Source organism: Pongo abelii, chromosome 16 (assembly GCF_028885655.2).
Source record: "Pongo abelii isolate AG06213 chromosome 16, NHGRI_mPonAbe1-v2.0_pri, whole genome shotgun sequence".
Classification (NCBI taxonomy): Eukaryota; Metazoa; Chordata; class Mammalia; order Primates; family Hominidae; genus Pongo; species Pongo abelii.
The window spans coordinates 71736752-71749913 of NC_072001.2; the positions used below are offsets into that span (position 1 = coordinate 71736752).

At 51.9% G+C, this 13162-nt stretch overlaps 1 protein-coding gene across 2 annotated transcripts in view; it reads left to right on the forward strand.

The window, feature by feature from the left end:
- Positions 1-12303: 12303 nt before the first annotated feature.
- Positions 12304-13162, forward strand: part of CORO2B (coronin 2B) — a 155911-nt gene continuing 155052 nt past the window's right edge. Inside the window, exon 1 of one of the 2 annotated variants that reach the window (XM_024232773.3) lies at positions 12304-12758. In XM_024232773.3, the coding sequence (XP_024088541.1) occupies positions 12744-12758 (15 nt within the window). In that variant the 5' untranslated portion in view covers positions 12304-12743. The remainder of the gene's footprint in view (positions 12759-13162) is intronic. The other variant, XM_054531623.2, reaches the window with a different exon arrangement.

Below are 13162 nucleotides of genomic sequence, written 5' to 3' on the forward strand. Positions count from 1 at the left end.
TCCCCACACCCCTCACTCTGCCCCATTCCTGCTCCACAGGCCTCCCCTGTGGTTAAGGAGCAAATAAGGCTCCATGCGCCTAACTTCCCTTCCCTGGCCTGGAATTTGGAGACAAAAAGTCATCCTGGGTGGGGAGGGAGCCTGTATAGCCAGGCATCCTTGGGGTGAGCCCAGCATGAGACAGGGTTCTGGAGGCCCAGGGATGGCCTCCCTTGGCATTGATTTAGTAGCTCCCAAAGCTACCAAACACAGCATCATGTGCAACACACACATATACTCACCTTGTTGGGGTTTGCCTTACAGCAGCTCAAGCACTTGAGCTTGCCAGCGAAGAGGCAGCATGTCCAATAAATGACTCAGACTGGCTGATCCCCACCCTCCCACTTTGGTGTGAGGTTCTCTGTTCTCTGGGTTCTGTGCTTCAGTTTTCTCATCTGTGAAGTGGGTATCATAATAAGACCTATATCACAGAGTTACTGTAAGAATTGAATGAAACAGGGCATACCACGTGCTTACAAATAGTCCTGTCTCACAGCGAGTCTTTAGGGAGCCAAAGATCACCTCCAACCCCCCTTCGGCTCTTAGCGGGCTCTTTGGCTGGATCTAGAAACCCTGCTGACAACCATCAGACTAACAAGAGAAAAGCACACGAATTGTATTAGTTTTACAGGTACATGGGGATCTTCATAAGAGAGTGAAGTTCAAAGCGGCCAAAGCAAAAGATGCTTTTATACTTAGACAAAGAAGGATAAGTATGAGAAGAAGTGACAGGACAAAGGGGGTCTGGCCAGGGGTAGTAAATTTCTAGGGAAGTCACCAGGAGATACATGGAGATGTAGAGCTGGTGGAAGATAAGGGTTACTTTGGAGAGTATTTTTATGCAGGTCCATTGCAGCTCCCAATTCTCAGTCTCTGGTGATAAGAGCTATTTTCTCACCCTGGTATGGAGAGGAACCCCCTCCCAGAGGAATGTTTAGGGCTTGCTGCCTGCAGGAAGAGACAGGTCAGCTCGTCCTTTCTGAAACTACAATTTCTCCAATGTTTTCAACTCAAAATAATTAATACACCAATTTGGCGTATTTTTGGAAGGCACGCCCTTCGCTCCTTCGAAGTCCGGTAGAAATGTTGGCTGTGAAAGGCCAGGCATGGTGGCTCATGCCTGTAATCCCAGCACTTTAGGAGGCCAAGGCAGGTGGATCACGAGGTCAGGAGTTCAAGACTAGCCTGACCAAGATAGCGAAACCCCGTCTCTACTAAAAACATAAAAATTAGTCGGGTTTGGTGGCAGGCACCTGTAATCCCAGCTACTTGGGAGCCCGAGGCAGAGTATTGCTTGAACCCGGGAGGCGGAGGCTGCAGTCAGCTGAGATCGCTCCACTGCACTCCAGCCTGGGCAACAGAGTGAGAGTCCATCTCAAAAAAAAAAAAAAAAAAAAAAAGAAAAAAGAAAAGAAAAGAAATATTGGCTATGATCATCATTCGTTATTGTGAGGCCAATCCCCAGTGATCAGGCAATGGGGCCACCCCCTGGGGTTCCTTGTAGGGTCAACCTGGGAGACACAGGGATAAAGTTGGAGGTTGAGTACAGGCCATTGAGTCTTCCGGAACCTGCTTTACCACTGACCAGCGGTATGACCCAGGACAAGTTACTTCTCCTCTCTCCCTTCCCTGCACTGCCCCCCACCTCACCCCCAGCCCCACAACAATGCTTCATTTTCTCATCTGTAAAGTCGAAGCGGTTATAAGGATTAAGTGAGATAATGTGTATAGAGTGCCTAACACAATGCCTAGACACAAGTGCTGGCTACCATTTTCATCATCATTTCCATCATCATCACTATTGTCCTTTACCCTTTGAGAGGTTGTCAGAGGGTAGAGGAGGGAAACAAAGACCAAGTAGCGTTATCTTGGTTTGTAGCTGAGGACACTGGGACCCCGAAAGTCAAAGTGATTGACCTGAACTCCCACTGTAGATTTCTGGGACATCTGGGATTTAAAAACATAATAGTACCAATCCCTTATGTCAATAAACCATCCTACCGTTTACAACTTGTTTTTATAGGCATTAGCTCATTTACCCCAGCCTGAGACCTGAGTGATTTTGCCCCCATTTTTTAATAGATTTTATTTTTTAGAGCAGTTTTAGGTTCACAATAAAATTGAGCAGAAAATACAGCAAGTTGGGAGCTGAACAATGGGAACACATGGACACAGGGAGGGGAACAACACACACTTGGGCCCGCCAGCCAGGAAGGGGAAGGGGAAGGAGAGCATCAGGAAGGCTAGCTAATGCACACGGGGCTTAATACTTAGGTGATGGGTTGATAGGTGCAGCAAACCAACATGGTACACATTTACCTATGTAACAAACCTGCACGTTCTGCACGTGTATCCCAGAACCTAAAAGAAAATAAAAATTGTAAAAAGCACATAAAAAAAGAAAAAAAATACACTAAGTTCCCATATGCCCCCTGCTTCCACACACACACAATCTCCCCCACTGTCAACATCCCCCACCAAAGTGGTACATTTGTTACAATCAATGAATCTACATTAACATGTCATTATCACCCAGAGTCCAGAGTTTACATTAGGGCTCACTGTTGGTGTTGTATATTCTATGGGTTTTGACACATGTATAATAACATGCATCCACCATCACAGTATCACACAGAGTAGTTTCACTGCCCTAAAAATCCTCTGTGCTCCACCTGTTCATCCGTCCCCACTAACCCCTCGTCACCACTGATCTTTTTGCTGTCTCCATAGTTCTGCCTTTTCCACAATGTCATCTAGTTGGAATCGTGCAGTCTGTAGCCTTTGGAGACTGGCTTCTCTCACTTAGTGATATGCATTTAAGGTTCCTCTATGTGTTTTCATGACTTGATAGCTCATTTCTTTTTGACACTGAATAATATTGCATTGTCTGGATGTACCACAGTTTATTTATCTGTTCACCTACTGAAGGACATCTTGGTTGTGCCCAAGTTTTGACAATTCTGAACAAAGCTACTGAAAACCTCCATGTGCCGGTTTTTGTGTGGACATAAGATTTCAACTCCTTTGGGTAAACTCCAGGGAGCATGATTGCTGGATCATATGGTAAGAATAGGTTTCATTTTGTAAGAAACTACCGCATGGTCTTCCAAAGTGGCTGTACTGTTGCATTCCTACCAACAGTGAATGAGAGTTCCTGTGGCTCCACGTCTTCACCAGCATTTGGTGTTGTCAGTGTTTAGAGCTTTGCCCCCAGTTTGCAGATGAGGAGACCGAGGTGCAGAGAGTGAAAGGCTTGCCCAGGGAGTGGCAGAATTGCCCTCCCACTCCACCTCCTTCTCACACACATAACCCCTACAGTGCACAGGCTGATGTGTGATCTTTGGCTGAGGAGTCATTGGTCAGTGGGGTCTGTGGCCTTGGGAAAGTTCTCACCTGCAGAGAGAGGCTACTCTACTCTGGTGGGTCACCTGGGCAAGAGGCCTTACAGAGGTGATAAGAACAACAGTGCAAACTTGCAGGGTCCACCGTTTCTCTTGCCATACGTAGATGACTAGGTGGCATGGTAGGAAGAGCTGGGCTTGGAGTTGGATATGGGGTTGAATCATATATCTGCCACTTACTAGCTATGTGACTGCATGTAAGTCACATAGCCTCTTCCAGCCTAAATGAGTGCAACTTCATGGGATCCTTGGAAGGAGCAAGGGAGGCTCTGCATATAGAGTACTTGCATGTAAACACAGCAGTTGTTTACAGCTTACACCATCTATATCTATCTGCATAAGGAATATTGATCTGTGGTTTTCTTTTCTTGTGTTGTCTTCATTTGGATTTGGTAATGCTGGCCCCATAGAATGAGTTAGGGGCTATTGTGGATCTTGATCATGAAGTCGTAAGACATCGAAGGAAACTTCTGGGTGGTGACTCATAAGCTGGTGCTCTTACACTGAGGCAACACCAGAGGCTAAGATTTTCAGAAAAGCAGTGTGCCCACAAAGTGAGCTGATCAGAGGAACCCCAAATAGGAAAGTTGAAGTGCTTACAAGTTGTCCTTTTGTTCTCTTGTGAAGTACAATGAAGGCTTTGGAAGCTGTGGTCTGTCCCAGTTACACTGAGGGGAATAGTCAGTGTATTTCCCTTAGGGAAGCAAACGGTCTGTGTTCAAACAATCAGAAGACCCCCATGGTGCAGCAGAAAGAGCCGAGGATGGACCCAGGCCCACTACACGTAGTTTTTTTTTTTTTTTTTTTTGTAGAGACCGGGTCTCACTATATTGCCCAGGTTGGTCTCCAACTCCTGGACTCAATCCTCCAGCCTCAGCCGCCCACAGTGCTGGGATTACAGGCATGAGCCACTGTGCCCAGCTATGTCATTATTCCTAATCTTGAGTTTCCATTTTTGATGACGGCATAAAGCCCTTAATCAGGATTTTGTTCTTTTGGAAGAAAGTACGAAGGAAGCAGAGAGGAGGGAATGGATGATGGACATCTAAAAGCCATGCCCCAGGCTGTGGAAGAATTTGGGATAGTGATCTGGATGGTAAATATCTCTTTAAAGAGCTGCCCAAGAACATTTAAATGAGTTTCTTTGTTAGTTTCTGAGGAATTTCCCTGTAACCTTCCTTTCCCATTCTACCCCAGCCACTTGTTCTGTATTCAGTACACAATATTCAGTACTCAGTACATGTGAATACTGATGCAACCAGCATTAAATACACAGTAGTAGGGGTCATAGGGAACTGCAGAGGCAAGAAGATTCATATTATTTTAATACAAATAGATCCCTAAGAGCCATGGCATTGTGAATAACAACAGCATTGTCACCTTTTTCTCATGGTGGGAGATAAGAAATTAGCCAGGAATGATGTTTGACAATAAAGAGCACAAAGAGATGGTTCCTGGACCTGAACAGGAAAAGATAATTCTTGGACCCTGCCAAAGAATCTTCGCATGCACAGATCGGAAAATAAACAAATATGTTACTACCTCTTTTCTCCCCATTATTGTAAACCTTCATCAATACATCATAATACCTCATATGGGCCAAGAGTTTTTAATTACATTTTAAAATCAAATTGTTTATATAGACACAGGTCCCACACACAAAAAACATTTGCCCAAGGCCCTGCACAAGCTGAGTACAGCTGTAACCGGTAACCCGGGAGATAAGCCTTGTTCTTGGGAACAGGAGTTTGAAACATCTTTGATCAAGAAGAGACCTTGGCAACCAAAGCCTGCTCTTTACAAATATAACAGACTGAAATGCAGCAATGGCAATGCCTGGAGGTATTTAGCCCCAAGGAGGTGGTAAGTGCTGGGAGCTCAGTGCAGGGAATGAAATGATGTAACCAGGGTGGTGGTGGTGGGGTCCCCACTGTAATGAGAAGGCTCTCTGCTGATCTCTGAAGGAGAGAACTCCTGAGGGGGGCAGACACAGAAGAACAGGGATAAGCAGGAGCTGGGGGACACTGCCCAGGACTGGTCTGGCCCAGGGGCATCTGGGAAGGGGCTATGGGCTGTCAGTGGATCTCCAAGGCCTTCCTCCCAGTCCCAGAGGCCCCACTCTTGCTCTCCAAATTGAGGAGCAGCTCTTCCAGGAGGCAATCAGGGACTTGCCCTTCCAGTCACTGGCAGCAGCTGCAGGTTCAGCCTTAGAGGGAAGAGTGCAGGAAGTCCAGGATGGTCCCAGGAGCCACTAAATCTGCATAGGATTTTAAATCAAAGTGTGAAATGTCAATGTTACTGTCCCTTGCTGGAGTTGTTTCACGTTACCTGCCGCTTGCCTTGCTTTTGCTCCCTGCCATGTTTGTAACCTCCTTGTCTTCGGTGGAAAGATCTAAAAAGCCTCTGGCTCAGGCTGAAAATTTGGCTATGTTGTTCAGCTATGTTGCCTGAGAGATGGAAGGTGAAAACAACTCCTTCATATCTGTTTTGCATGATTTATTTGACAGGGCACTCACCACACCTTATTATGTAAATCAGTGGTTCTCAAACTGGGGCAGAAGGGGTGTCAGAATACCTCCTTGCTGCTCACCGCCCCCCAACTCCAGGGTGTCTGAATCAATCGGCCTGGTATGGAGCCCCATAATTTGCATTTCAAAAAAGCTCCCAGGTGAAACTGAGGCTGGTTTGGGGCCCACACTTTGAGAACTGCTGATTAGGTGTTATCAAAATTTAGATCCAAAACAACTGGAAGGATCTGGAAAATCTGGTTCCAGAAAAGGCTGGAAATCTGGTTCCCAAGTCCCAGCTGGCTCTATACAAGGGACTGGGCTTCTTTGCCATCATGGCCCCAAGGAGATTCTAGGGGAGCAGCCCTCTGGGAGGAGGCTGCCCTGGGGTTCCCTCACTGTGCCCAGGTCTGCGGCTCCTTCTCCCTGGTTCATTTCCATACATGCACACACGTACAGATACACACAGTCCCACACACTCATTCTCACATTCAGACACACACTCACATACACTTGCAGAGGGGGTCGGGACCAAGAGGCAGCTGCTCAGGTGAGGGCCCCCCCAGCCAAGGATGCAGCCCACAGAGGCCCCAGACCAGCCTGTGTTCAGGTGGCTCCCTCAGTCATCACCCCTCAGAGGTGAAAGATGACACCCCAGGGCAGGGCCCCCCAACCCCAGCATCCCCCATGCCAAAGTCAGCATATGTGCATTGTACAGAGGCCATGGAGAAAAGGCAAGAGAGACAAAGAGAGAAAGAGACTAACAATGGGACAGAGAAGAGAGAGACATCCACAGAGACAGGGAGATGGAGACAAACACACAGAGAGGTGAGAAGGGCAGGAGGGTGGAAATAAGCAGATCTGGTGGGGGCAGAGCTGGAGGAGAGACAGCAGGAAGAGCAAAACCATGAAGGTCAAGGGGATGGCAGCAGAGAGGTGCGCCTCTGCCAGGCCGGAGAGCAGGGAGGGGTTGTGGTGGGCAGAGGGCAGGAAGGGGAAACGGGCATCCCTGAGGAAGTGTGGGAAAGGCACGGCCAGGGAGGTGCAAAGCATGGAAAGGTGAATGCAGCAGAGAAGCAGAGCATGGTGGGAGCTCAGGCATGTGATGGGGGACAGCGGCTGGGGGACAAAACAGACAGAAAGGGAGAAATGGGAGACCCACATACAGAGGAGAGACCCGAAGCTGACTGAGCACAGCACTATGTGCTGGAATTACTAAGTGAAAGAGCCAGTCCCCGTCTTCAAGCAGGGGATGCTTCATTCTCCAGGAGCTCGTCAAATACACAAACAGAAAATGTTAAAACCATCCACAGGAGCAGAGAAAACGAGGCTCAGGGAGTTGTGGAAAGCAGCACAGAGGCTGTGCAGCTAGACCATTCCAGTCACGGTCTAGGAAGGCTTTCTGGAGGAGGTGATACCTAAGGAAAGACTGAAGAAGAGTCAGCTAGGTGCTGAAGGGGAGAGAAGGGCCAGGTTACGGTGAGACGGGAAGCCTGGGGGATGGGGGCAGGTCTTGGAGGACCCTGTTGGACTTCAACCTGAGGACAGCAGGGAGCCCCTGATGGGGTTCAAGCAGCCAGATCTGTGTGTGCAAGAGCTGCTGGGGGAGAACAGACTGAGTTGCACAAGAGAGCAGGCAAGAGGGCAAGTCCGAGTGGCCCAGCAAGGGAAAATGCTGAGCTAGGGCAGTCACTGTGCAGACAGAGAGGTGGGAGGGAACTTGAGAGCTGCAGGAGCTTGGAAGCCTGAGGAGCTGAGGGGGCCAGCATGTGGGCGTGCCGCCTGGGGTGGCATGAGCAAGGCAGGCAGCAAGGGCTGGAGGAGCATCTCCCTCTTAGGGGCTCTACAGCTTTGGGAATCTCCCTGTGGCCTCTGCCACAATGCAGCACCCACTCACCCATGGCCTGGGATGGGTGCCCACAGCTGCAGGTAATCCTAAGAGACTGCAAGCCCAAGCCCTCCTCACTCTGTAGAGTAGCACTTGGTACAGGGCCTGGGCAGATGCTGGGCAAAGAAGCACATTAGGCAGGGCAGAGCCTCACACCAAGAGGCCCTCATTCCTTGCTATAGGGACCTGGACTTGAATCAGGAGGTTATTAAGGTTGAAGATAAAGGCGTCTATCACAGCCTTATTGATCAGCGAGGCAGTTATCCAGCATCTCCCAAGTGTCAGCCTTGTGATTTTAAAAAAGAGAAAAAACACATGGTTAGAGCCCATAAAGAGACAGGAGCAAATATATTTCATTATGATTATAATACAGGGTGAATCAGGCGACCATGGATACAGCGCCAGGAGAGCTACATGCAGAGCTGACACTTGAGCTGGGCTTTGAAAGATGAATAGGAGTTTGCCATGCTGAGAAAGAGGGCTAGGGCCCCAGAGGCCCAGGAAAGAGCATGGCCTAAAGCATTGAGGCATGAAAGTGTCTAGAAGAGACCAGAACTAATACTGCAAAGTCTTATTTACCCCACAATGTGTACCGTATCCCCTCAGGCTACCCCACCTCTGATCTCACCTGCAGCTTAGCGCATCTGAGAGAGCCCAGACTTGAGCTGACAGCATCCCACCTCCATAAGAACCAGGGACTTTTCACTTTCTGCCCCAGGACATTCTCTGAAGCTGAGAGGCCTGCTCTGCCCTCCCAAAAGCATAGCCCTGAAGTGCAAGAAGGTAATGCCCTTGGGTCAGCCCTCAAACAATGGGGAAGAGGAGGGTGGATAAACGCCCGGTAGGCTGACAGGCAATTCTGTATCTGATCCAGGGGTCTCTGGGGAACTGAGCCTCCCTCCCCTGGATGCCTCCTGCAGTGACCCTGAGAATACACTTTTTTTTTTTTTCCCCCTCTGAGACTTGGTCTGTCACTCAGGCTGGAGTGCAGTGGCACGATCTCAGCTCACTGCAACCTCTGCCTCCCGGGTTCAAGCAATTCTCTTGCCTCAGCCTCCTGAGTAGCTGGGATTACAGGTGCCCACCACCGCGCCTGGCTAATTTTGGTATGTTTAGTACAGATGGGGTTTCACCATCTTGGCCAGGCTGGTCTCGAGCTCCTGACCTTGTGATCTGCCCCCCTCGGCCTACCAAAGTGCTGGGATTACAGGTGTCAGCCAACGCGCCCAGTGAGAATACACCTTTATACTGGTGTATTCACCTTTGCTCCTCAACCACACTACTCCCCACCTCCACTGCCCCAATCTTCCATTCCTGTGATCACCTTCCAATTAAATCACCTGCATCCAACACCTCTCTCAGGCTTTGCTTTGGAGGAAACCCAAACTAAGATGGGCTATGTTACTGGAGACCCAGGATGAGTAGTGTTGTGGTGTTAACAATCGCACATATAAAATGCATGTATTAGCTGGGTGTGGTGGCTCACGCCTCTAACCCCAACACTTGGGGAGGCCGAGGCGGGCAGATCACGAGATCAGGAGTTCGAGACCAGCCTGGCCAACATAGTGAAACCCCATCTCTACTAAAAATACAAAAATTAGTCGGAGGGGGGCGGTGGCGGGCACCTGTAGTCCCAGCTACTCGGGAGGTGGAGGTGGGAGAATCGCTTGAACCCAAGAGGCAGAAGTTGCAGTGACCCAAGACCATGCCATTGCACTCCAGCCTGGGTGACAGAGTGAGACTACGTCACGAAAAAAAAAAAAAAAAAGAAAGAAAAGAAAAAAAGAAAATGCATGTATTTCTCAGTATCTCCTACATGCAGAGGCCGTGACTGGGCACAAGGGGATGTGGCATTGTCTGAGTTTGCCCTTGCTCTTCTAGACCTCCCTTCTGCCTGGGGAGATGTGACAGAGGAGGTGAGCAAGCAGCACAGGAGGGATCAGAAGCATTTTCCATCTGCCTTTGGAGAACGTTACATGGGTTGGGGGCAGCAGATTGATGTTCCTAATTACATTTGGCTCAAGCTGCTATTAAGTACTTGTCTCATTCCCAGAGCCCACAACAACGGCGGATGGCGGGAAAGGTGCCAAGAGGCATGCTGGGGAGCTTGGGATGACAATCTGGGATTTGAAATCTCTGTAAGATACAAAAGTGGACAGACAAGTCACAGCCATGGGTGCAGGGTGACTGGTGTCCTTGAGTTGCCCTTTAAAGGCTTCCGATGGGGTCCTGGGGCTGGAAGGGCCCTGGAAAGGTCTTGAGCTCCATCCTTCTGGCTAGAGGCTGACCTGCCCAAGACAGCTGAGACAGGGAATCTGACTCTTCCAATGCTGGACAGCTCGCTGGTGGGAAATGCTTTCATGGGCCTAATTTAAATTTCCTCTGCTGCAGGTTAAAGGTGTATTTTGCTTGATTTGTTCTTGGTGGCATTAAATATTTGCTAAGCTCCTACTGTGTGCCCAGGGGTACACAGTGAGAGAAGGCATGCCTCTGTGCTCAGAGGCTCATGAAAATGAGACCAGACACTCAGAACTAAATGCAACAGGGAGAGCCATTGGGCTGGAGTTGTCAGGAGAGGTGGCAAGGAGGTGGTGCCGTGAGAGGTGGGATGCGTTTGAGTTAGTGCAGAAGAATAAGAGAGCATTCCTGGCAGGCAAGCAACGTGGGAAGATGCCTTAGGAAGGGTTTGGCACAGAGGAGATGCCTGAGGTCTGCAGCACATCTGCTACCCAAGAGATTTAGTAAGTCCCTGGAACTCCTCTGGGGAACGAATAGCTGCCTACCTATGTCCTAAGACACCTGTGAAACTCAAATAAGGCAGCAAGTAGGAATGGACCCTGGAGTTCACGGATTCAAAGCACAATGCTGACCTTGATTTAAGAAGACTTTCATTCAAGTCCTCGCTCTGTCACCGTGTGCTCTTGGGCAATTCCCTTCCCTTCTCTAAATCTGTTTACTCATCAGCAAAATGGGGACGGTAATTCTTTCCTCACACAGTTGCATTTGGGGCTCCCAAGAAAATGTGGTTAAAAATGGCAGGCCCGGGGGCGGTTGCTCATGCCTGTAATCCCAGCACTTTGGGAGGCCGGGGCGGGTGGATCACGAGGTCAGGAGTTCGAGACCAGCCTGGCCAATATGGTGAAACTCCGTCTCTAATAAAAATAAAAAATTAGCCGGGCGTGGTAGCGCGTTCCTGTAGTCCCAGATCCTCGGGGGGCTGAGACAGAAGAATCGCTTGAACCCACGAGGCGGAGGTTGCAGTGAGCCGAGATTGCGCCACTGCACTCCAGCCTGGGCGACAGAGTGAGCCTACTCCGGTCTCAAAAAAAAAAAAAAAAAAAAAAAAAAAAAAATTGCACGATGAGCCACAAAGCACTTCCTAGAGGCTGGTTACTCTATTATTATTGCTCCAATCTAGACACTGGTCTCCTGGAAGGCAGGCATCCCATCTCCTCTCTGTTCCCCCAGCACTTTCCACAGAGCAGGTGCTCATATATGACGCCGCCTTCGCTGTCCTGGTGAATTGCACCGGTAATTACCGTGGAGCAGGAAGCCAGCACTTCCGGGCTGCCAGGCTGTCCTGCCCGGAGAACCCCTCTGCTTCCACCTCTGCTAACCCCTCCCCTCCACCCTCTCCACGGTTCTGTATCTGCGGAAACCGGTTCTGCCCAGGTGCTTGGGAGTGAGACTCCTTTCTCAAGACTTGCGAGGTCACCTTCAGGTGACTGTCCCTCAAATCTCCGCAGCAGCTCCAGGACACATTGTGCCCCGAGTCAGGATTGGATCAACACACAGGACGCACCTGTGTTGTCACTCCACGAGTAGAGCGGAACTCTACTCTAGTGTAGAGTAGTGTAGACTCTACACTAGACAGTAGCGTAGTGGTAGTGTAGACAGTCCTAGGGCAGGGCAGCTTCTACAAGAGGTTCCTTAGGGAGCTAGCGGCGGAGTGGAAAGAGCGGGAGGAACGGCTCGGGCAGGCAGGTCCTGTGCTGTGGTCTAAGTCACTTCCCACGTCCGTCCCACTCTGATCGTCAGTTTCGTCCTCTGCAAAACTCACTAAGGCGGCCTTCGGGCAAGTCATCGCGGCGGGAATTAGATTCGAAAGAGTGCTTACACAAATCCGTCTGGCCACCCTGTGCCGCGGGCCAGCGCGAGGTGGGGGTGCGGGCAGGGCTCCCGGGCTTGCGGCTGCCACGCCCCTCCCAGCTCGCCGCGCCACACTCACTGCCCACGGGCAGACTTTGCGAGCCTCCAGGGGGCGAACCCGACCGCCTTCTTTGGCCGCGCAGCGCCTCGGCCGTCCGGCCTGTGACTTCACCAGCGTCCCCGGGCCAGCGGGGCACCCGAGAGCCCGGGGCGCCGCCCGCTCTCCCAGCCAGCAGGTGCCGGGAGCCAGCCTCGCCCAGCCGCGTGGCGTCCGCAGGTCCGAAGGGGTTAAGGCCGCGGACCCGGGCGCCCGTCCCGGCTCCGGGAGCAGCGGTGCCCGGCAGCCGGCGATCGAGCGGGAGGCTCGGGGCACGGCCGCTGGCGGGCTGCGCTTCCTCCTCCTCCTCCCTCCGCCTCCTCCTTTGTAGCGAGTTCCCGGCCCCTCTTCCTCCCCCCGCCCCCCAGCCCGGGCCCTCTCCCTCTCTCCCTTTCTTCCTGCCTCGCCTTCCTGCGGCGAAGGAGGCTCATCTATTATAAATGCACATTCGGGGCTGACATCAGCGACGAGCGGCGGGCGAGCGCCGACGAGCGGTCCCTGCGCGCTGCCCGCCCGGAGCGCAGCCCCCAGGCTCGGCCGAGCCGCCGGCAGGGCGCGGGGAGCGCCCCGGGAGCTGCCGGACCCCCTTCCCGCCGCCGCCCCGGGCCGCCGCCGCCCCCGCACGCCGCGCCCGCGCCCCCGCTCCGCCGCGGAGTTTCTGCATGACTGTCACAAAGGTAAGCGCCGCTCGCCCGCCGCGCCCGGGACCCGCCGGCGCCTGCAGCCCCCGGGCTAGGCTGCGGGGGGCGCGGGGGTGTGGATGTGGGGAGGGGGCGCCGGTGCCGGGAAGGTGCGGCGCGCGCCTCTCTTGCTGCCGGATCCGCTCGAGTCACTCTGGCCCCCAAGGACTGCGGAGGCCAGGGGGAGGATGCCGCTCTGGCAGCCCCGGCGGTTTGGCCAACATCCCTCTGCGCCCGGCCCAACCCCGGGACTGCATTTTTAACCCTTGTTTGGGATGCTGCATTTTTAACCCCTGGAGAGCTGGGCTGGGCGGCTAGCGGTGTCCCTCCAGGGAGTGCGCGGCGGGGAGCGTCGCTGGCAGGGGGCTGGTGCTGAGCAGTGGGTGTAGGGATGGGCCTGC